The sequence below is a fragment of the Labeo rohita genome, chromosome 6 (genome assembly GCF_022985175.1).
Source record: "Labeo rohita strain BAU-BD-2019 chromosome 6, IGBB_LRoh.1.0, whole genome shotgun sequence".
Taxonomy (NCBI): Eukaryota; Metazoa; Chordata; class Actinopteri; order Cypriniformes; family Cyprinidae; genus Labeo; species Labeo rohita.
In genome coordinates this window covers 10312533-10337322 of record NC_066874.1, presented here as the reverse complement: position 1 = coordinate 10337322, position 24790 = coordinate 10312533, and the positions used below count along the sequence as shown (strand labels likewise).

The 24790-nt window shown below is 33.6% G+C and overlaps 1 protein-coding gene across 1 annotated transcript; it reads right to left on the bottom strand.

Moving 5' to 3' along the window:
- Positions 1-304: 304 nt before the first annotated feature.
- mrps9 (mitochondrial ribosomal protein S9) lies at positions 305-23816 on the bottom strand. Its single transcript, XM_051113381.1, has 11 exons — positions 23682-23816; positions 22993-23175; positions 14788-14850; positions 14663-14693; positions 14480-14559; positions 6243-6328; positions 5996-6071; positions 5737-5905; positions 3361-3469; positions 2618-2787; positions 305-705 (listed from the first exon to the last, which is right to left on the bottom strand). Exons 1-11 carry the CDS (start codon positions 23778-23780, stop codon positions 614-616), a joined length of 1158 nt encoding a protein of 385 aa, XP_050969338.1. The 5' UTR covers positions 23781-23816; the 3' UTR covers positions 305-613.
- Positions 23817-24790: the final 974 nt, after the last annotated feature.

The following is a 24790-nucleotide window of genomic DNA, read 5'->3' as shown; positions in this document are numbered from 1 at the left end:
TAGCAAAAGTGAGCATCTTTAAATGTGTAGGAAATATATTTTTGGACGACAAAAAAGGGTCTATAATGTAAATAATTAGGGTGGAACTGCTGAAATATGTGGTAACTGCCTCAGCCATCATAGTAATACGATTATTAAATAAAACTAAAAAAAGAAATCTAAAATAATTTAAACAACATAATTTGATAATTCATTTCAAAAACACACTGTCGCCCTCATGTGGTATTTAAGAGGATTGCAATCAAACGAATCTCACTATATTCTGGCAGATGGGCTTATTATTGATAAAAATAAACTAGAAATGTTAACATATGAAAAAAAATGTTTATTGAAAGATGTTTATATTAACATTTTCAATACAGCTTTAATATACACAACAGTTTAATCTCAGAAAAAAGAAAGATGATCTTTCAGCTCGCAGATGTCCAATGCCATCAACCAATAGAGCCAATGTTATACATTCTAACTGATGCAAGATGGTTTGATGTAGTAGGGGTGGTTTATGTCTGTGATCAGCAGGGTATGGTTGTCCGCAAAATATCCCAATTATCCAGTGAGAGAGAGGAATTGTGTCCTCTCTCAGGATTCCTGTGCTGTATTGATCCTTTCCAGTTCAGCGCTTTTTCCAAGTGAACTTCTTCCTGGCTCCTTCCTGCCCTGGTTTCTTCCTCTCTCTGATCCTGGGGTCAGCGGTCAGCAGGCCAGCTGTTTGGGTGATCAGAGAAAACAGATGATGACAGACACAAATTAACATGAATTAGTTCATAAAAGAATATCAGTTATTCATGTCAATATCCAAAGTGCACATTTTTTATAGGTCTGTGCATAATCTGCACAATTAATGGTTTTCTGTGTAGCTGCTTATCTAGCTGAGTAACAATTTTTTTGAGGGTCTTCAACAGTGAGAATAGAGTTTCAGAGCTTTTAGGAAAAAGGGCTGTAAAAAAAAAAATGGTCCTGAAGGGTCGGAAACATGTTTTTCTCTTAGTCTCTTACGCTCATCAAGACCGCATTTGTTTAATGAAAAATACATTAAAGATTCATATTGTGAAATAGTATTACAACTGAAAAGAACTGTTTCTATTTTAAAATATTTTAAAATGTAATTGATTACTGAATTAACTTTTAAGTACTAACATGTCTACTAGTATCGCAACTGAAAAAAAAAAAAAATATATATATATATATATTATTATTACTATTATTATTATTATTATTAAATATTAACATTATTATTATACATTGTTTTTCAAGATTCTGTTACGATTCTATATTCTATTATTTATTCAAGATTCTTTTGAGAATAGAAAGTTATAAAGAACAGTCCTTACAGTTTGATGTTTCACTGAGGAAAGTATTACTTTTTTTTAACCTTTTGTTTTCCAGTTATTTCAGTATTCAAATCTTAGATGTTTACTGAGATCCTTTTACTCCCATATGAAAAGATACTGAAATAATTTTTGCATTTTATTCCATTGTTTTCAAGAGTTCAAAAAAATATTTATTGTATTTTTTTTCATAAATAAAAAAAAAAAAAAAAAAAAAAAAAGTGTCCCGCATTTGCATGTCACTACCGAAACATGTTTTAGTCCATTGGTTGAGACTACACCCCTACATTTATGATCAGGAAATATTCATGTGTCCCTCTCTCTCATAGCTACATGGTGAGTAGATATGCCCTGTGTAACTTTACAGAAAATGTCACTACCGAACACCATTTTTCTATAATTAAACACTTTCTTTGGGAGTACTTTCATAACATTTTTTGTGTACAACTGTTCAGAACTGTCCTAGCTAACCATGTGCTGATTAGCATCTTTGAGCCAGGTTTAAAAATATCTAAAATATTCACTACGAAAACAGTCACGACTGAAACATTTGGAGGTGTTTTGGTAATGGCATCTTTTGACTGTTATCCCATAAAATTGCCACTACCGTAACAGTCACAACCAAAACATGCCATCGTTGTTTCGGTAGTGACAAAAGGAAACGCATAATCTTTTATTTGGGGGAAATAAACAATTTTAGTAGTTTTTCAAATTTTTTGTATTTTAGCATGTTTTAGTATGCAAGTTAAAATTCTGTAACGTGATGTGGTCGCTCCCAAAACATTACTGTCACTAACAAAAAATATGCTGACCGAAACATGGGATCTTTTGTCAAAAATTAAATATACTAAATTATCAACTAAGATGTTAAAAAACAATTTCTTTATGACTGAAGAAAGAAAGACATGAACATTGTGGATGACAAGGGGGTGAGTAAAAAAAAACTTTTTAATAAATAAAAAAATATATATCTTTACAAGGAAGACCTTAATAGGCCAATATAACCATTAAATTAAATTTAATTATTATTACTGTTTCTCGGTAGTGACAAATTTGGGGAGAGGACAAATATTACAAAACTTTATAAAAACACAGTATAAGAATCAACAGCACAATAATTAGAAATGTGTACCTTGGATATTATACAATTTGCATACATACAAAATTTGTGGTCTTTTTTAAATACTTTTTCAATTTTGACTTTGAACCAGTTCTGTAGAATGACCCATATATGAATATGCATATGCATAGACATATCAGTATAATGCTTTAGGCTTCTTGTCACACACCTTGCCTCATCTTTTCAACTTCTCCCTCAGAGACAAAGCTGAGCAGTGCCCGTGAGATGGCCAATCGCAGAGCTCCAGCCTGAGCTGAGTGACCACTGCCCTCCACGCTCCCCTCAATGTCAAACCGGCTCAGCATGCCCACAAAGTGCAGAGGAAACATCAACTGCTCCCTGAGAAAGTGTGAAAATATATATATAGTATGAGGAGTAAAATTAAGAACATGTTTCTCTCTGCTGGACTACTCAAGATTTCAACATCTGTACGAATGACACTCCTGCAAATCCCCCTTTGAGGACTGTATCATCATATTTAGACAAAGCGATAATCCCGCCACCGCAAGAACTATTGAGAGGATGCGATGCAAGAACATGCTTTAGTATGTGTGCGCTCGCTTGCTCGCTCGCGGGGACGGCCCACAGTGCTGACACAGTGCAACACTCCCCTTCTGCTCCAATTAGGCCTGTGTGAAGCGGACGGAGTGATAAGGGCGGGCAACCGGCCGCACGCTGACAGCACCAAGTCTCCGGCTCACTCATCTGTGTAATTAACTTTTCAACCACATTAGAAAAACCCAACACACTCACCACGCACGCTGGACCACAAATGCTGGATTTGAACATTTTTGGTGTGGCTCTTATTTATGGCATACTAACTAGAGTAAAAACAAACATTTAAGCGCTTGATATGCTAAAAGGATCTTTCCACAAAGATGCAACGCATGACTGGGGTACCCTCGTACGCACTTGTCTTGTAGTAGGGGAAAGTAGTGGAGGTAGTTCCTGCCATTGATTGTGATGTTCCCAGAGCCACTGTCTCTGAGGGTGATACTGGCTTTGGCGGTCTTCCTTCTGCCTGTGGGAAAGAGAGAGAGGGAGATAAAGACAAAGTCAGAGTGATGTGGGAATTAAGTCAGTGTGTAAAGAAGAAACAGAGTCAGTTTTAGGGGAGAAGGCAAGAAGAGCAAGACAAGGTGGAACGCTTGCAGAATAGCTCACCCAAAAATTAAAACACTGCCATTATTTATTTTCAAATTGTGAGGAACAGATCAGAATTCTGATCAGAAGGTCTGAAAATGTCTGCTGTAGCTCTCAAATCTTATGTGTTATATTTTAACTCAGGGTTATTGTATGTAACTAAAATTAAAATGAATGTTTTTGTTATTTAAAATAACGTTAAACGAAATAGACATGTTAAATAATAATAATAAAAAATTATTTCAGCTAGCTGCCAAGGCAGAATTCCTTTATTTAGTTTAAATTGAGGTACTCAGTTTAAATTAACTGCTAAACATGAAAAAAAAAAAAAAAACATCAAACTTAACACAACAAATCACAGAACACCATTATGGTTGTTACAACCATGAAACGTTTGTAGACGATTAACGTCGTACAAATAATTGTGGTAATTACCAGTGTTGTTGTAACTTAAACTTAAACTATTATATTCTACCAGTCAAAAGTTTTTGAACAGTAGGATTTTTTTCCAAGTTTTTTTTCCTCTTCTGCTCATGAAGTCTACATTTATTTGATCCAAAATACAACAAAAGCAGTAATATTGTGATAATTTTACAATTTAAAATAACTGCTTTCTATTTGAATATATTTTAAAATGTAATTTATTCTAGTGATCAAATCTAAATTTCCAGAATTATAACTCCAGTCTTCAATGGTACATGATCCTTCAGAAACCTAATTCTAATATGTTAATTTGCTGAAAAAAGAAACATTTATTATTATTATTATTATTATCATTATTATTATTATTATACATTTTTTAAAAAAGTTGAGTTTTTTTTTTTTTTTTTCAGGATTCTTTGATGAATAGAAAGATCCAAATAGCATTTATCTGAAATAAAAAGCTTTTATAACAACTTTTTGGGGGGAGAAATAAATGATAGAACTTAACACTTATTTAACAAGGATGCTTTAAATTGATCAAAAGTGATGATAAAAACTTTTATAATGTTACAGAAGATTTCTATTTCAGATAAATGCTGTTCTTCTGAACTTTATATTCAAAGAAACCTGAAAAAAATTCTACTCAGCTGTTTTCAATAATAATAATAATAATAATAATAATAATAATAATAATAATAATAATAATAATAATAGTAATAAATGTTTTCTGAGCAGCAAATCAGCATATTAGAATGATTTCTAAAGGGTCATGTGACTGGAGTAATGATGCTAAAAAAATAAACTTTGAAATACATTACATTTTAAAATATATTCATATAGATATATATTTTAGTAAAAATAGTAAAAGTAGTAAAAATACTTCAAAATGTTACTGTTTTCGCTGTAGTTTGGATCAAATAAATGCAGGCTTGGTGAGCAGAAGAGACTTTAAAACACATTAAAAATCCTACTGTTCAAAAACATTCGACTGGTAATGTAAATAGTATATACCGAAGTAAAAAAAAAAAAAAAAATAATAATAATAATAATATATATATTATAGACTTGGAAATTACAAATTTTGCCTTGGCAAACAACTGAAGAAGTTAGAAGTGCAGTTTGAAGTTAAAATGACTAAAACAAAAAAAAAAAAAAAAAAAAAAAAAAAAAAAATCTAAAAAAAAAAAACAACTTAATGACTAAAGCATAAAATAAATAAAAATAAAAGTTCATTTAAAATATTAATACATACTGTAATTATATATATATGATGATTGCAAAATTAAAACTAAAGTATTACAATTCATCCCACTTTCAATTCAGAATGTTTAAACTTATGTTTGTCTTGTGAATAACGGATACTGTGCAATTTTTGTCCTAAACATTTCACATTCACGCAATTTTCAAGTGTATTGACTTAGAGCACTCAAATAATAAGCAGTGTATTCTCAGTTCACTTACTTGCATAGAAATAATTGAAATTAAAAGTGCACAATAAATTCAGTTATTGTAAATAATCACAATCAGATTCAGAATCAGACCTATGCATCACATATGAAAATGTTAAGGTTTAACTACAGATAAGAGATCTGCATCTGACTTTGAATAAAGGTGAATGGACTTCATTTATGCTGCTTATTGCCATATTTGGAGTGCTCACAAAAGCAAAAAAACTGATTACACATTTAATCAGCCGAATTTTTTGAGATATCAATATCATACCTTCAGCAGTGCTGAAAGCGACTCCCTGTGGGTCGTACTGCAAGGCAGGAATCTCGTGTTTACTGGACTGAACCTCCAGCTGTTTGCGGAACTTCAGTACGAACTCCTCCTCCAGAGAGCAGTAGGGCATAGACAACAGCTTCTCCATCAGCTGGATCAACCGCATGTACTACACAAAACAAGAGAACTCTTAGTTTGCCAACAGCACCCTCTTGTGTTTCCATCCTGAATTATTCTCAAGTTCTATACAAGTTCTTACATCTTGATCTGAAATGTTCTCGACCAGATACTCTTCTATTTCCTCTTTTAACAGCCACCGGCTCCCAGTCAGCACACTGAGGAAACAAACAGTTTGTCCATTAAAATCATCACAATGTTCTTTTCTAGATTGCTTCCTAATCTAATATCCCTAGCATCGTATATTACAAATACGGTTGGCTCTATGACAAACTGCTTTCGCTCTTTGCTAAATGCATGTAAATGTTTTTCTTGTAGAAAGTGCTCACATTTGTTTGGTATCTGATGTGAAGAGGCCTTTACTTCTCATCTTGTCCTGGTGTCTTTCTATTGCCAAAGTCTTCTCATACACATCCTAGAATGACAGAAGAGAGAAATGGAAAGTGGTCAGTTTCAAAAACCAAAAGCAGAATTAATGCTAAGAAAGAAAGAAAGAAAGAAAGAAAGAAAGAATCCTCTGAGCGTGGTCCCTGTTGACTAATAAGTCAATGAATACACAGAATGAAGGACGAGGTTGTCTTCATAGATATTCAGGAATCCCTCAAAAGAAAAGATGCAGTGAAGCAAAAGCAGGGATTTGAAAATCCCCCCGACGCACACGCTCACACAGATACACATGCGTGCACACACACACACACACACACACACAGTCTCCATTATGAAGGCAGATCTCATCTCTGTCTCTCTCTCTTCAACTCCGGCTGAATTTAATTGTGTGTGTGGAGGGAAAATTGAATTGGGGAGCACTTGGGCCGTAACCCCCCACACTTTCTCTCTCCTTTCTAACACGCGTGCTCGCACGTCCTCCTGACAGGAGAATCTGCCATGCGGAGCAGGATGGCATCCTCGGGCACACTTGTCTAAATTGGCATCGCGCCCGTGAGCCTGGAGTGCCCGTCAGGCGTGGTGGTGCTGGAGCGGCGCGGAGCAGGGGTCTGACGCGGGGCCCCGACGCTGGCATGCAGCTCACGTCGGCACCTTCCTCACGCCTGTGCGAGAATTCATTTCCCCCTCAATTATCCCACAGCTGTTTGTTTAATTCGGTCCTGATAGAGTGCGTATAATCCACCGCTACTCGCCAAAAAAGCAAACATCGGGCAAAAACCAATTTTCAGCACAAAAAAGGAGGAGTAATAGAAAAGAAAGGGGGGGAGGGAGAAAAAAAGCGGGGGAATGCACGTTACACGTTCGTGATCACAGCGCCATAACGAATCCAGAGAAATTCAAATGCCTTTAGGAGGGGAGAGAGGCTCCTCGATCTCAGCTTTTAAGATGAACTTTCAATGTAGCCTTTTGGTTGGCCGGGGCTCCTTGTATTCAACAAATCATGGGTAAATTTTACAGACTCGCTCCTCCCAAAGCGCACATGGCATTTTTTTTTAAAGGTTAAGTTGAAAATACTGCATAATCAACACAAGTTAAATAAGAAGTACTAATGTCATGAGGCTGTGCTTTTATTAAAAAAAATTTCCCATGTAATTAATTGTTGCTCCAAGTATAAACGTGTCAGATGTGTCGTTGCCAAAGTCAGTCCATTCTGACTGGTTTGTCAAAAGTTTAAATAACATATTTCAAAATATTAGATAAACCTAACAACAGCAGTGTTATAAAGTATGCTTCTTTAGCTCAAATTATGCAATAAAATAAAATACTTTTAGGTTGGTCCAGCTATTGCACATGCAATAAAAATCTAACAGCAGTTCTTCAATGACAAAAGTGACATGCTCTTTTAACTAAAAGTTGCAAGAACAACTGGCCGATTCTGCACCATCACTGCATATTAAATCTGTAGATTTATTTATGTTTTAATGCCAGCAACAATGGCTATAAGTCTTTTAGTATATTTTCTGAGTAAAAATGTTAATAAATTAAATCCATTTATCTTTTTCTGATCTTTTCAGGCCTTGCAAATGTAAACTCTAGTTGTTTTTTGTTATTTTTTTGTAATCTTTTGAATTAAACTCACCAAGATGACTAACAAAAGTTCCCTGAAATTGTAAGAATGACTGAATAATTGTTTAATCTGAGTAGGAGAAATGGTTGAAAATTCCAAACCAATAAGTACGTTTTGCATCATATGCCATTTTTAAAATAAATGTACACTACTATTCAAAGGTTTGGGGTTTATAAGATTTTTAAGTGTTTTATTGTGTCAATGCAGTTCTTTGGTTAAAAAAAATCTTATAAAATCTTATAAACAGTAATATTGTTAAAGGAGTAATTCACTTTCAGAACAAAAATGTACAGATAATGTACTCACCCCATTGTCATCTAAGATGTTCATGCCTTTCTTTCTTCAGTCGTAAAGAAATTGTTTTTTGAGGAAAACATTTCAGGAATTATCTCCATATAGTGGACTTTTATGGTGCCCTCGAGTTTGAACTTCCAAAATGCTGTTTAAATGCGGCTTCAAGGGTCTTATCTAGCGAAACGATCTGTCATTTTTTAAAACAAATCATTAAAATTAAAATCATCATCTTGTCTAGCTCTGTGATGCGCATGTGTACTCTGTGTAATCTGGGTCAATACAGTTAGGGTAGGTCGAAAAACTCCCATCTCATTTTCTCCTCCAGCTTCAAAATCGTCTTACATCGCTGTTTTACCTTTTTTTGTAAAGGGCGTTTGGCCTTCTTTGCATGTTAATTTTGTAAACACTGGGTTGCTACTTCTGCAGTGATGTACGACGATTTTAAAGTTGGAGGAGAACATTAGATGTCATTTTTTGACATACCCTAACCCGGATTACACAGAGTACACATGTGCATGGCAGAGCTAGACAAGACGAGTATATGAGGTTAAAAAGTATATATATTTTTATTTTTTTGAGAAAATGACCGATCATTTCACTAGATAAGACACTTACTCCATGGCTGGGATCATTTAGAGCCCTTTGAAGCTGCATTTAAACTGCATTTTGGACGTTCAAACTCACTGGCACCATTTAAGTCCACTATATGGAGATAATTCCTGAAAATTTTTCCCCTCAAAAAACAATTTCTTTACAACTGAAGAAAATATATTCTATATTATTCTATATATTATTTAAACAATTTTCAGCAGCCACTACTTCAGTCTTCAGTGTCACACAATGTTTATAAAAAAACAAAAAAAAAAAAAACAGTCTTATACGCAGATTTGTTACTAAAATAATAGGTCTGGGTTTTGACACAAATTTCACAATTCGATTTGATTCTGATTCTCAAGCTTGCATTTCGGTTTGATTCAATACTGATTATTTTGGATATATATCAGGTACAATACATGCCATATTTTCTCAAGGGGGAGAAAAACCTCAACTAATGCTGTAAAATATACATGAGAGTCAGTTGGTACTACATTGATTTGTATACCAACTTAAATTTAACTGAATGAAGTTTTGATAATAAAGTTACAATTAGGCTACATAATTGTATTTCCACTCCAATTTGTTTTTTGAAATATAAACGCTTAAATGTGGGCTGTCACAAAAACTTGACGGATGCATTCTAGCTGACTAACAAATTGATGGTCACTGAATGTTTTTTCTTAGGTAAATGTGACATTACATGACATTGTTCACAAGCTGTAATACTGACATCTTTGCACGGCTGAAAAACTGATTAAGCGATTACATAAGACAGGTTACGGATTTTGGCAAGTTGCACTCTTTCCTTTTTAAAATAACCTTTCGATGTTTCCTCACTTTTTTGAATGGCATTTATTATTTGAATATTGTAATAAACAGTACCAAGGCACAAAGCTTATTCTGATTTATCGGATGGAATGCAGACATCCAACATTCTGTTCGTTAACTGGAAAACAGGCTATATCGAGTCTTTGGATTTAAGATTCAATACAATTGTGTAAAAATGAGATCCCATTAAAATTGAGAAATCAACATTTTTTACCCAGCCCTATAAAATAATTTCTTTTCTTTTTTTTTTTTTTTTTGTAAATTTACTCTTAATCATTTAAAGTAACATTTCTTATTCATTTCAGTTGTGCTGCTTAATTTAGTTGAAACTGTGACATTTTGTTCAGGATTGTTTTATGTAATATAATGTTATAAAGTCTTTACTCTCACTTCTGTTCAATTTAATGCATCCTTGCTGATTTTTTTTTTTTTTTTAAAAAACAGCAACTACAATAATTTGCTTTCCAGTTGCATAGCACTGAACAAACACCACCCCACCTTTAACTGTACTATGAGGTACCACCCAAATCCATCAAATAATCAGGCCCAATTTTGGCATGTATGTGTCCCTGAACCACAAAACCAGTCATAAGGGTCAATTTTTAAAAAAATTGAGATTTATACATCACATGAAAGCTGAATAAATAAGCTTTCCACTGATGTATTTGTTGGGACAGGACAATATTTGGCTGAGATACAACTATTTGAAAATCTGGAATCTGAGGGTGCAAAAAAAAAAAAAAAAAGTTGTCCAAATTAAGTTCTTAGCAATACACATTACTAATCTAAAATTAAGTTTTGATATATTTACAGAGGGAAATGTACAAAATATCTTCATAGTAAATGATCTTTACTTAATTTCCCAAATGATTTTTTGCATATAAGAAAAATCAATAATTTTAACCCATATAATATATTTTTGGATATTGCTACATATACAGTATACCCGTGCTACTTAAGACTGAATTTGTGGTCCAGGGTCACACCGTTATTACACTACATTAACTTTGGTGAAATGTATATTTTCAGTTTGAGAGCGCAAAAAAGGGTCACACAACTGATCATTGCTGTACTGGAATACTTTCATTATTCGAGTGTGCAAGTGGGTTACACTGATAGCTGTATAACGTCCTGATATATAAGGTACCGACTATAAACTAAGTGTCTATATTTACCGCCCATGTATCTTAGTGAGTTTGTGTGTTTGTGTTTTGCTTCCTTTTGCTCATGCTAGAAAAATATTCCTGTCTGCAGGAAGGAGAGTTGTACATTATTTTCTGCACACTGCAGGGTTTCTGAACGCGGGGCACCTCCATGCGATTCGAAGCTGGATGAGAGAGCCGGTGCACGCCGGCAGATTTGACATACCTATTTAAATTAGCAGCAGGGGTCCCAGCCACTGCAGGGCAAAGGGGAGGATGAGGGGCTTGGGCGCACCGAGGACAATGGCGCATTAGTCAACTTGCACGCACACACCAAACTCCTTACCGCTACTGAGAGACGTCTTAGCCCAAGGTCGAGTCCATAGATGAATGGTAGAGAAGGGAAAAATAAGCTAAAACAAACAAACTTTGAAAAGGAATTAGCCGTGGTGACAAAGAGGCGGTTAACGCAGGAGGCTCTCTGGGGCTCTTCCCATCACCGTAAAACCCCTGAGGCTAATGTGCACACACACCTACACACAAAAAACAGCACGCGTGCACGCATACACACTCACACGCACACCTAATATCACAAAGCCCTGGCGTGCCTACTGAAGTGTGTGATGCTCCCTGTTGTAAATGGGATTTAAGGAGGAGAAAGAGCTCCGTCACACTCATCTTCCTAACTCTCATTCCTCTTCTTCTCACAAATCCAAACCTGACATTTGCATTTTCCTTAACCATTCCAATCTCCTGTTTATACTGGTTTGTTTTAACACCAACCATTCTATTTCATTTGATTTAGCACACTAAGTGTGAAATGTCAAACAAAGCTTGTCTCTGAGCAGAGGGTCTATTCCACCCCCATCACCCCATCCAGGCCCTTTTTAGGGGATCAGAGACCCGAGTCGCAGCCTCCCTTCCCAGCTTTCTCTGTCTGCACCCCTCCTCTATCCCAGTTCTCTGTGATGTGCCCCCACCTACCCTCTGTCTGTGCCACTCCCTTCCTTCAATCACAGACCAGACAAAGCAGACTCTCTCCCCAAACCAGTTTTAGATACAAAATTTAATTTCTGACTGATACAGATAAATTTAGTGATTTAGTGAAAATTATTTTCTTACCAAAACTAAAGTTTTCATTTAGCTAAAAACTGAAAAAAGCTTATCAAATTCAATTATTTATCCGACTGACCTGTATATAAACGAGTAAACTGCATAAGACAGTTTTTATACAAACTTTAATGATATAATTATTTCTACACCAGTTTCATTTAACCAGTGTCTGTAATAGAATACACTCACAACAGATTCTGATGCTCATTAAGGCTGCATTTATTTGATTAAAAATTCAGAAAAAAAAACAGTACTAATGTGAAACATTATTTCAATGTAAATTAGCTGTTTTCTATGTGAATATATTTTAAAATGTAATTTATTTCTGTCATTCTATGTTGTTTTATTATCAATCTTGTAAACAGCTGTGCTGCTCAATGTTTTGTTGGAACCTGTTATGCTTTGTTTTTTTCAGGATTATTTCATAAAAGTTAAAAAGAACAGCATTTATTTAAAATAGAAATCTTGTGTAACAATATAAACGACCACTTAAACGTTTGTGGTAGTACATTTTTATTCTTTCTTTCGTTTTGAAAGAAATGCTTACTTTTATTCACCAAGGATGTGTTAAATGTATAAACAGTGAGAGAGAAGAAAAAAAAAGTGTTAGAAAATATTTATATTTTGAATAAATGCTGTTCTTTTTAACTTTTTATTCATCAAAAAAATCCTGAAAAAGAGAATCACAGGTTCCAAAAAAATAAGTGAATAGATAAATAAGCAGCACAACTGTATCTAATACTGATAATAAAAGTAATAAATCAGCAAATTAGAATGATTTCTGAAGGATCATATGACACTAAAGACTGGAGTAATGGCTGATAAAAATTCTGCTCTGCATCACAGGAATGAATTATATTTTAAAAGTATATTAAAATAGAAAACTATTATTTTAAACTGTAATAACATTTCACAATATTACTTTTTTTTTTTTTTTTTTTTCATTTTTAAAGTAAACGCAGCCTAGATGAACATAGGAGAATTCTTTAAAAAAAAAAAAATTAAAAATCTTACTAACCCCAAACTTTTGAATGGGAGTGTAATCAAAATCAAATTAATATTGTCAGCTCATCCCTAGCAGTCATACAGGTGACATGGCGGATATAAAAATTCTACACTATTTTGTCTAAATAGATTAGAAAAAAAAACTAAAAGATAAAATTAGGCATCCTAAAAACAATAATGCTTTTACAATATTATGTACATGATGAAAAACAGATATTAATTTTGAGATATGCTAGAGTCTACATTTAAAGGTGCATTAAAGGAGTTAAAGTCCTTTATTTTCATAAAAATAATACAATATATATACTTTTTAAATGTCAAACGTTCGCCTTGTCTTACTTTTTTTCCAGTTCATGACAGTTAGGGTATGTCGAAAAACTCCCATCTCATGTTCTCCCTCAATTTCAAAATCGTCCTATATTGCTGTTTTACCTTTTTTGTTAAGGGTGTTTGATCTTCTTTGCATGTTCACTTTGCAAACACTTGGTGGGTACTTCTGCAGTGATGCAGGATGATTTTAAAGTGATTTTTGAAGTTGAGGGAGAAAATACGATTGGAGTTTTTCGACATACCCTAACTGTCCTGAGCCAGAATACACAGAGTTCAGGCAGAATAAGATAAGATGAGCATTTGAGATTAAAAAGTATTTAAACTGTATTTTTTTTATGAAAATAACCAATTGTTTCGCTAGATAAGACCCTTCTTCCTCAGCTGGGATCGTTTACAACTGCATTTGGGATTGTTTGAAGCTGCATTTAAACTGCACTTTGGAAGCTCAAACTCAGGGCACCATATCAGTCCATTATATGGAGAAAAATCCTGAAACGTTTTCCTCAAAAAACAATTTCTTTACGACTGAAGAAAGAAAGACATGTACATTTTGGATGACAAGGGGGTGAGTACATTATATGTAAATTTTTGTTCTGGAAGTGGGCTTCTCCTTTAAGCGATTTTTACCAAACTATGTTGATATTTGAAAGCACCAAAACAAACACTCCCATAGACCAACAGGACCTCGCCCCATTATGATATCTCCACCCCACGCGTACGTACACAACCCTGGCATAACAACGATCGTAGAAACAGGCAAAGATGACACACCTCTTGCCTGATCGTAAGCCTTCTTTTTAATGTTTTGTTCCTCCTCTTTTTTTCTCTTCAAATTCTGATCTATAGTCAATCTGCTAATATCCGTCCTGTGCACCCAAATCATTACAAGACACGCCCCTTACTTCTGATTGTCTACAAGTGTGTTTTGGGACCCGGTCCGACATTGTGGTCAAAAGCGTTTTTCAATAATTGCTTAGTGCACCTTTAACAGTGTTGTTAAATTTTTAGTGTTTTTAAAGTGAGACTAAAATGATGAAATTAAAATGTAAAAATAGAGGAAATGAGCATGCATCTAAATTACAGGAAGTATTAAATATCAACCAATGGCAACAAATAAATACATTTTATCATCTGATAACCTATATGGTACTTATATATTGTATATATACAGCTATTATTCAAATATTAGTTATAACATACTGGTTTTGACTGTTCTACGTATTTAAAAGGAGTATGAACTTACATGCAAGAGAGAATAGTAGGACTGTTTTCCTGTGTAGAACAGAAAGTGAAAAGGGCGTCCTTCTGCATCCCACTGGATAGCTATAAGACAGAACAGAGCATGAGAAATGTATTACCAGAAATCAGCAAGCTTATATTTGGTGTCAAAGAGCATAGATACAGTTAAAAGGCAGCTGTTACATACCTGTCTGTCTTGGGAATATTTCCTCTGGGTGCTAAAACAAAAAGAAATGAACATAGTAAGCATACTGACTATGTTATAAATTATAAATTATCCCCCCCCCCCCCAAAAAAAGGACAGAATCTCACCTTCATAACAGGTCTTGCTCGCTTCTCAAAGAGTCCAGAGGGGAAGAGATATGCGATGCTCCTCTACAAAAACAAACAAACAAAAATGTATTAGAATGCATGGCAAATTTAATGGGAAATAAATAATTGACACTTTTTTACATTTGTTTTATTCATTTTAGGAAAATCTTTTTAAACATTTTTATGAACTTTATGCAAGCATTCATGCAGCCAGGCCTCAACTCTACTACTGTAGTAGACAAAGGCAGGCAAATAAAAAGTCAGCTTTGTGCCAATTCTTAAATAACATGCAACAGCATGATAATATTTTATTATTATTTTTTTTTTTATTGTGTACCCCTAGATGTCTCTCTATGCACCCCAGGTGTGTTTTACTACCTGGGAAACACTGATCTCTTCTACTTTAAAAACTCTTATAAAGCACCAAATTATTCCAGTGATAGCATTCAGCGGGGCATAAAACTTTCATTTGCATAACATGAGACATTCAGAATGGCAACCTTTGGGTCTTTGACCCTGTTTTCAGGATAAAGAGACAGAAAACAGAAAAGAAAAAAGTGAGGTGATGGCAGATGCACTCTAAGAGAACAGACATCCATGTATTGGGCCATCAAAACCAGAGGGTGAGGGAAACTGAGTGAAATAAAGCAACACAAAGAGAAGAACAGACAGAACGGTGCAGGATGCAGTGACAGATGAAGGCAGCACCTGTTCATACCTTGAAAAGCAATATGGCCCAACTCCCTCAGGGAGGTTTAGCCTCGTCATAGCATTCTAGAAACCTCTGCTGCCTAAACTTCACACAAGCCCAATCTGGGAAAACAAACTTGCTACTCGCACTACCTCAAAACAGATTTTTTTATTTATTTTTTTTTTGAGACATCTGACCACTCACTTCATGTGCCATGAAATAATGTAGCACTGAAAATCTAAGTGTCTGACCTTCTCAGGTGATAAGGACATACATGTTTTAACAGATCTTTTTTTTTTTCAAGTTAGTCAAGGTTTCTTCGACCAAGTCATAATTTACCCTCTTGCTGACCCTTACATACTGTACAATTAAAGGAACAGTTCACACACACACAAATCCTGAATAAACAAAATATTCATAAAATAAAAATACTGAATAGTCATTGATATCCAAGTAAATATTTGTCCTAATCTATTCATTTATTAAAGGGATGATTGATTGTGATTTTTTTTTTTTTTTTTTTTTAAACTTTAGTAGTTAGTGTGTAATGTTGCTGTTTGAGCATAAACAATATTTGCAAAGTTACAATGCTAAAAGTTCAATACAAATGGAGATATTGTTTTTTAAAATTATGGCAGTTTAATGCCTACAAATACAGCTTCTGGATGGTGACACCACAAACCCTGAAATTTACATAAACCCCACCCGAGAACATGTGAAAAAGGGGGTGAGGCCATGTTTAGAGCCCTATAATTTCCGCGACGCAGAAAATGCGGACGGAATCAGTGCTGTTTTTCCAAAAAAGCGCCTGGCGACAAATCTAGCGACTTCTTGGACAAACCTTATTTAGTTTCTGAGACTCTCTGATACTGCCGCATGAGTGCGAGGTCTTGCTTTCCCAGCGCGCACATGCCTCTCCCGCTCTTTCTCTGCGCCTGCTCTGTTCAGTGAGCGTCAGATAGGAACAGGGCTTTTAGTTAAAATATATATATTCTGTTGCTTCTAACTCTATTTTATATGCAAGTATAGCCAAAATCACAGCACAGCCATTGTCTTAATCGTATGCATATTTGATTTCATTAGACAACGTCGTGATTATGAATCAGGATTTTAGTGCAGATTAATATTTTCGGGAACTGGTTATGTAGTCTTAATGGGCTGTGTTTCAGTCACTATTTCATATTCATCCCATTGTCTGACAACAGAAAATTAAATATGTCAACGAAAACAGCTTTATTGAGAATTTGGCTGCATTAAAATGCAGTATTTAAGCACAGGGATGCAAGACAATATGAGGCACTGGCATATTTCTCCATATAATGGACTGATATGGTTCCCCCGATTTTGAACTTCCAAAAGGCAGTTTAAATGCGGTTTCAAACGATCCCAGCCGAGGAAGAAGGGTCTTATCTAGCGAAACGATCGGTTATTTTCATTAAAAAAAAAAATTATTTAAATGCTTTTTAATCTCAAACGCTCATCTTGCCTTTTTCTCCCTGAACTCTGTGTATTCTGACTCAAGACAGTTAGGGTATGTCGAAAAATTCCCAGTCTTTTGCAAACATGCAAAGATGATCAAACACCCTTAACAAAAAAGGTAAAACAGTGAAGTTGAGTGATTTTGAAGTTGAGGAAGAACAGATGCGAGTTGAGAGACATACCCTAATGTCATGAACCGGAACAAAAACAGTCCAGGCAGAGTAAGACAAGACGAGCGTTTGGCATTAAAAAGTATATAAATTGTATTATTTTTATTAAAATAACCGATTGTTATGCTAGATAAGACCCTTCTTTCTCGGCTGGGATCGTTTACAACCGCATTGGGACCGTTTGAAGCCGCATTTAAACTGCATTTTGGAAGTTCAAAATCAGGGGCACCCAATTCATATGGAGAAAAATACTGAAACGTTTTCCTCAAAAACAATTTCTTTACGACTGAAGGAAGAAAGACATGAACATCTTGGATGACAAGGGGGTTAGTAAATTATTTGTAAATTGTTGTTCTGGAAGTGGAGTTCTCCTTTAAATACAAATCCTGCATGTTGTGCGTGTCTCTGTGTTAATGAATGGCGCACAGATGTGGTTTTGTTTACTACACACATACTGAAGTGCGCGTGACACTCGCTGTGTTTTCAGCATCTTTCATCTCACTAAATGAGAACATGAATACATGAACAACATTTGTCAAGTCACTTCATGAATTTGAGTAAAACTAGTGTCATATCATAAACACAGAACTGTAAAGGTAGACACGGCAACCCGTCAAAATAAGTGCGGTTTAACTTGAAGACTTTGTGCCAGAAATGTATTACTATTGTTAAGTAGAATTCACATAGCCTACTACAACTACTACTACTAAAATGAAACAAACATGATTTTTTAGGTTATAATTACACAACATATCTTCCATACTTTAAATTTAATAGTAAATCCCCTTTGTTTGCCAAAAAATAAAGTTTGCTTAATTTTCAATAATTAAAAGATAAATTAAATTAATGTTTTATGCCTTCATTTGATAACAAGAAAATTTTAAACACACAACACAGAATATCTGAGGAAAAAACAACAACAAAAAAATTCATAAGGCTATTTTAAGAATAAATCTGAAAAAATAAGTATGCATTTACATGCTAAAACAGAATTTGACAACAGCAAAAACTGGTGAGAAAAAGATAAAACATTTCATAAACGTAGTTTTTGTTGAAAAAAATGGAATTTGGGAAAAAATAAAACGGAATATGGGAAAAAATAAAATGGAATTTATAGGATAGGGTCCTACATTTTGCACTGCTTTAGAGAAGAGGAAGTGTTGCTGCCATGCCGTCAAAACTAGGGGTGCACAAAAAAATCTATTCATATATGAATCACAATTCTGTCTTTTAACGATTGTAATGGGTTCACAAGTTTCAGAATCAATGTTCATAACCAGCTGTTCCTGCATTCATGATTTCTGCCAAGGGGTTCATAGGAGAAGGGACAGAAAGGTGTAGAATAAAGGTAAATTATGTGGAAAAAATAAAAAAATAAATAAAATAAAATAAAATAAAATAAAATAAAATAAAATAATAATAATAATAATAATAATAACAACAACTATATATTTATATATATATATTTTTTTTTTAACTAAGCATTAACACGTTAGACTGCACCCCATAAACAATCAGGCCTAGAAATAAAACAAACCAGTCAACCACCACTTGACTTGCTCTACTGTTCAAAAGTTCAAGGTCTGTAATTTTGTAAAGACAAACAGTTAAGACATTTATAATGGATATACATTTATAATCGACGCATGATTTATATAAATGTAAGTAAATGCTGTTATTCTGAACTTTCTATTCTTCAAAGAATACTGAAAAAATAAATAAATAAATATTATATATGTATATATATATATATATATATATATATATTATTTCCACAAAAACTGCACAACTGTTTAACACTGACATAAGAAATGCTTTTTAAGTACAATTTCTGGATGATATTTTGAAACACATTAAAATTGAAGAGAGTTTAAATTAGTTCACAATATTTATGTTTTTCTTTTTTTTAATAAATAAAGTAAGTGATCATATTCGTACTAAACTATTAAAAAAAATACTATACTGTTCAAAAGTGTGTAGCCTGTAATTTAATTAGCAAGGACAAATTAACTTCATTTTACAGCAAAGACATTTATAATGCAACAAAATAATATTTCAAGCAAATGCTGTTCTTTTAAACTTTCTTTCTTTTTAACAGCTGCTGAAAACTTATATTTTGAAATACAATAAAACTGAAATTATTTCTACTATTTATTTATTTATTTTTTTTACTGTTTTTGATCAAATAAATGCAACAAAACAGTGTATAAAAATATTCAAGCATAAAACAACTTGAATACACTATAATTTCAGGAAACTTTTACATTTCTGAATTAACACACTTTTTAAACAAAAGGTTTTAAAATATAAATAAGTAGTAAAGCATTTTAATTTTTTATTTTTAAACGGTATGATTTTTTTAAAACAATATAAAAAAAAAAACTGACATTTTAAACCATCTTTTTAAAGATTGTTTTGTCATTGAGTCATGTGCTAAAGGAACAGTTCACCTAGAAATCTACTTTGTTGTTTGATATGACTATTTTCTTTATATCTGTGGAACCCAAAATGAGATTTTGTATGCCTATGCTAATAATAACAATGTATGCCTATGCTGATAGAATCAATGGAAATAAATTGTCACACTACCAAGCTCCAATAATACGCAACATAAACGCAAATCATATAACCTGCACTATTTTCTAAGACTTCTAAAACCTGTGCCAAGACACTCTCCTTAAAAGTTCGCTCAAGTTGGAATTGTCAAAAACTCAGCAAATTTCTTCCCGATTTCAGTTGCATGGGCTCCGTGAACGTCAGAGCCCACCTGACGGGTGCAAACGCAATGTGTGTGCGAGTAGACGAAAGACAGCGGGAGAAGGCAGGTGAGGCTTGCAGTCTTTATTAATTACTTCCTCCTGGCAGTGCTTGCTGTGCAGCTGTTTCACACCTTCAGCGCATTCACGGGAACGTCATGTCGGCTGAAGCGCTTGGCAGACACGCCGGTGCCAGCTCAGGCACAGACGCCCCATCCTGTACTTGCTCTGTGCCCTGCAGTCGCAGCCATTTTCCACCCCTTACCCACCGATCAGCTGGCAGAGGGACGGTACGTGTCAACTTCTTTTAGCCACACTCACTCTGAGGACTCAATTCATTAATGGTGACAGAGATTGGGGAATAATGCTAAGAATCGAGAAATTGGACCAAATTAGTGGGATAAATCAATTACGGCTATTTCTGTCTGGCACAGAATAAAATATTTGACATAAATACTGTTTGTAAATATATGCCAATTTTTAAGCAGGTCCCAGAAGTTCCACTGTGACACCAGATGATGACTTTACTTTTAGCTCGGAGGGATCACAATGACATTGATTATATCAGACTTTGTATTTTTAGCAGGGTTTGTTCACATTTTTACCAATAAATTTCCACGACTTTTGAGACAATATTCTTGACCTAATGTTTCATTATTTTACAATAAGAATAAAAAATTTGTTCAAATTTATTACAGCATATATTAACTAAAATAAATGACTATTAATGCTACTTGTTTGCTTTCTATTTGTTTTAATAATAAAGCACAAGCTGCAACTGCGCCAGACGTTACTCCACACAGAGATCACTGAATAATGTTATTTATTTAACTGACATTGTCAACTAAACTCAGAAAACTGAATTTTTTTTGGAAACCATTTAGGTCTAACAGAGGTATTCAGGTACAAAAATTAAACAAAAAAAAAAAATTAAAAAACGATTAAATTTACAAAAGCTATTCAGTCAAGAGCAGCGAGTGATTTTCTGTCTTTTGTTCTTTGATTAAAATTAATGATAGACCGAACAGTTTGATTAGGCTGCTGTCATAAGACTTAATGCACGGATCCAATACTGATACACATGCGAATCTAGTATTCTTTTGAGGCTTGTTAGAAAACCAAAGAGAGGCACCAAATAACAGCCAGATCCTAGAAAGGTAATGGAGTCTAGAGGGCCCACTAGGGGCCTCAGATTTACTTGATATTATTGATAATAGATAAACCAAGAAAAAAGAATACAATAAGCTAAACCAACTAAATGCAAAGATGATATTTCTTTGCTTCTTTTAACTTATCCCATTTAACAAAAAGAAGTTGAAGCTTTCACAGTTTAAGAAAAAAAAAAAAAAAAAAAAATCAACGTATGATTTCTATACAAATATAAATTAGGAATATATTCATATAAATTAGGAAAATCTTAAAACTTAATAGGCATTTTATAAAGGAATAAACATTATACAATGAAATTCTAATCTTATCCTTATCAAGAAAATCAAACATGATTAAGAGTCATGTAAATTCATTGGTTAAAACGAGGGGAAAAATGAACAACATTTAGCTCTTAATACTTTTTAAATCCTTAAAGGAGTAGTTCACTTCCAGAAAAAAAAATAAATAAAAAAAAATTACAGATAATGTACTTACCCCATTGTCATCCAAGATGTTCATGTCTTTCTTTCTTCAGCTGTAAAGAAATTATGTTTTTTGAGGAAAACATTTCAGGAATTATCTACATATAGTGGACTTATGTGGTGCAGTGCACAGACTACGTGTGTGCATGGCAGAGCTAGACAAGACAAGCGTTTGCGTTTTTTTTTTTTTTTTTTTTTTTTGGAAAATGACTGATCGTTTCGCTAGATAAGACCCTTTTTCCTTGGCTGGGATCATTTAGAGCCCTTTGAAGCTGCATCAAACTCGCGGTCACAATAGAACTCCACTATATGGAGAAAAATCCTGAAATGTTTTCATCAAAAAACAATTTCTTTTACGACTGAAAAAAGAAAGACATGAACATCCTGGATCACAACAGGGTGAGTACATTTATCTGTACATTTTTGCTCTGAACGTGAACTAACTACTCCTTTAAATGCATTTTTTTTATTACAATTATGGTAGTTACTTTTTTCCCCATTTACAAAAACTGAAAGTTCCTATAGATTATAAGAAGTTTTGAAAAACAAAACTAGGAGTAGTTGGCCTTTGAATATTGGACGATAGGAGGGCTTCGAGTCAAAAAGGTTGAAAAAACACTATTCTACAATATCAACTTCTACATGTCATTATAGAAGACACAGACAGGTTAAAAAAAAGATAATAAAATAAGATCTTAAGGAACACTATTATTTAAAAATAATAAAATTATTTATCATTAATGTTGTCAAAAGCACAGGAACTTTGGTAAAAAATCTAAAAATGATATTTTAGAATACACTGCCCTCCAAAAGTTTGGAAACGCCCTAGAAAAGTGAGGTTTTGGACAATATTGGCATGAATCCTTTTTAATTTGTGATAATTTTGAACTGATAAGGGACAACACAAACTACGGAAACATATTTTATTACATAAACAGTTTATACATAGAAAAAACTTACAATTTCAACTCATCAAAATATCCACCATTAGCAGCTATTACAGCTCTGCATAATCTGGGCCTAAATTCATTGTATTCTAAACTTAATTGGCAATCACTTGTTGAAGCTATTAAAGTGTGCTGACCCAAAAATCTTTTAAAAACCAGGGCCAAGTTTAAACCAGTAACCAGGCATCACAGCTGGCAAATGGTCATGTCTGACTTTGATATGTATATATTACCATTATTATGTAATCAAAATGAAAATTATCCAAATCAAGGATTTGGATATTTGGGCTAAATTTATGAAAATGAAAACTATGTAGAACAGCAGAGCAGAGCAGCACTGCTACCCACACACACCAAAAAAAAAAAAAAAAAAAAATAATATATATATATATATATATATATTTTTTTTTTTTTTTTTTTTTTTTTCAGATTTCCGAGAGATTTATTCTTAAAAGTCTTTAGTGCCAACATAGCTCATATACAGATAGAATAGAATAGAATAGAATAGAATAGAATAGAATTGAAACTCACATCAATATCCTCTTGTGTGAATGTCTCTGGGTCTTCCCCCATCATGTTGGCCAAATGTCGTTTGCCAACTTCAAACTCCTCCACCTGTTTGTCAATGAACTCCTGTGTGAATTTCTGAGGACCTGCTGCTGCCAGGTTCTTCTTCCATAAAGAGGATGACACACAAATCTGTCGGACCGGCAGCTGGAATTATGAAAATAAGAACCACTTTCAAACCATTGCTACAAAGAACAAGACTAAAAGTAGCCTTGGTGACCAAGCTCACCTGTAACAATGATATATCAATAATAAGTACAGAAGAAATAATCTAAAAACAAAAAGCTTTTATTTATTATAAATAATATTCTAAATAAAAGTAATGATTATAACCTTGTTTTTATTTCTGACTTAAAACGGCAGCTGTACCATCTACTACCTGACTTGGGCAGAGGGCATCCATGTCGAGCCATTCTGTACTGCATAAAATACTACCGTTCAAACGTTCAAATGGTACAGGTCATTAACGCAACATATATGCAATGAAACGGGAGGTCAACACTCCACTCTGTCAAGCTACACGTTTTATACAATCTCCAAAAGCACTGTACTGTTACAAGGACATTATACTCTCAGCAGCATCAGTATCAATCCTAACCGACTAGCCGCAAAAAAATGGCTCTGTGACGGAGCAAAATAAGAAAGCATTTCACCTGCGGAACCGTCTTTGATCGGGACACACATAAATTCTTCCCGCAGCTCCCATACTTCCATAAAATCGACCTCACGCCTCTGCAACCGGAGGCTGCCATGTTGGCTCGACGACTCGCGCTTAAACAGGAAGTGAAGACTACATCACATCCTGGAAGCAGAAAAGGTCGTTCATCACTCACGAAAATATATTTGACACATTGTAAAGGTAGGCAAGATTCCACATTCACAGATCCAAATATTCAAATTCCAGATTTCTCTTTTTTGTTTTCATAAAAGAATCTGAGCAAAAAGCTGTAGGCTAAAAACATTATCTATTTGCAGTTCTTTTCTTTTCTTCAATGACTTCTCAAAACTGTTTCCAGTTTGTAATGTACTTAATGCTTCCTTTATTATTATTAATTAATTATTTGCATTTGTCATTGTTTATCATTAATCATTGATTATTATCTTTTATTGTCTGTAAATTGTTTTGAGCATTATTTAAAAAAGAAAAAGAAAGAAAGAAAACATTGTAATGGTACATTAAAATATTAAAATACCAAATAAAATATAAGATATTAAATACAAATATAAAATATTTCTCCAGGTACACTGTAACTAAATCAATTCTCAATTCTCAGAGACTCAGAATATATTTGGGAAAAAAAAAAATACCACCATTCTAATCAAAATTAGACTTTTTAAACATTCTTAAGATGAAATAAATTAATACAGTAATAGTAACTATATCAATATGATATAGTAATAATATAGTAATAATAATAATAACAAAATTTTACAAAAGGTTACAATTTTTTGTTATAATGTTTAACATTTAAAATAGTGTAGTAAGAGTATTATTTATTTATTTATATTTTTTATTTATTTTTATAATTATGTATTTATTTTTTATTTAATTAATTTTTTATTTTATTTTATTTTATTTATTTATTTATTTATTCATTCATTTTTTTATGCAGTGCAAATATTGGAACTGAAGTATATTGGTAATTTATTGCTACTTTAAATGCATTTTTAAGTATTTAGCAAACGCTTTTATCCTAAATGAAGCTGCATTCAAGTTATTAATTTTACATTTTACAGTTCAGACATTCTCTTGTGAACAGAA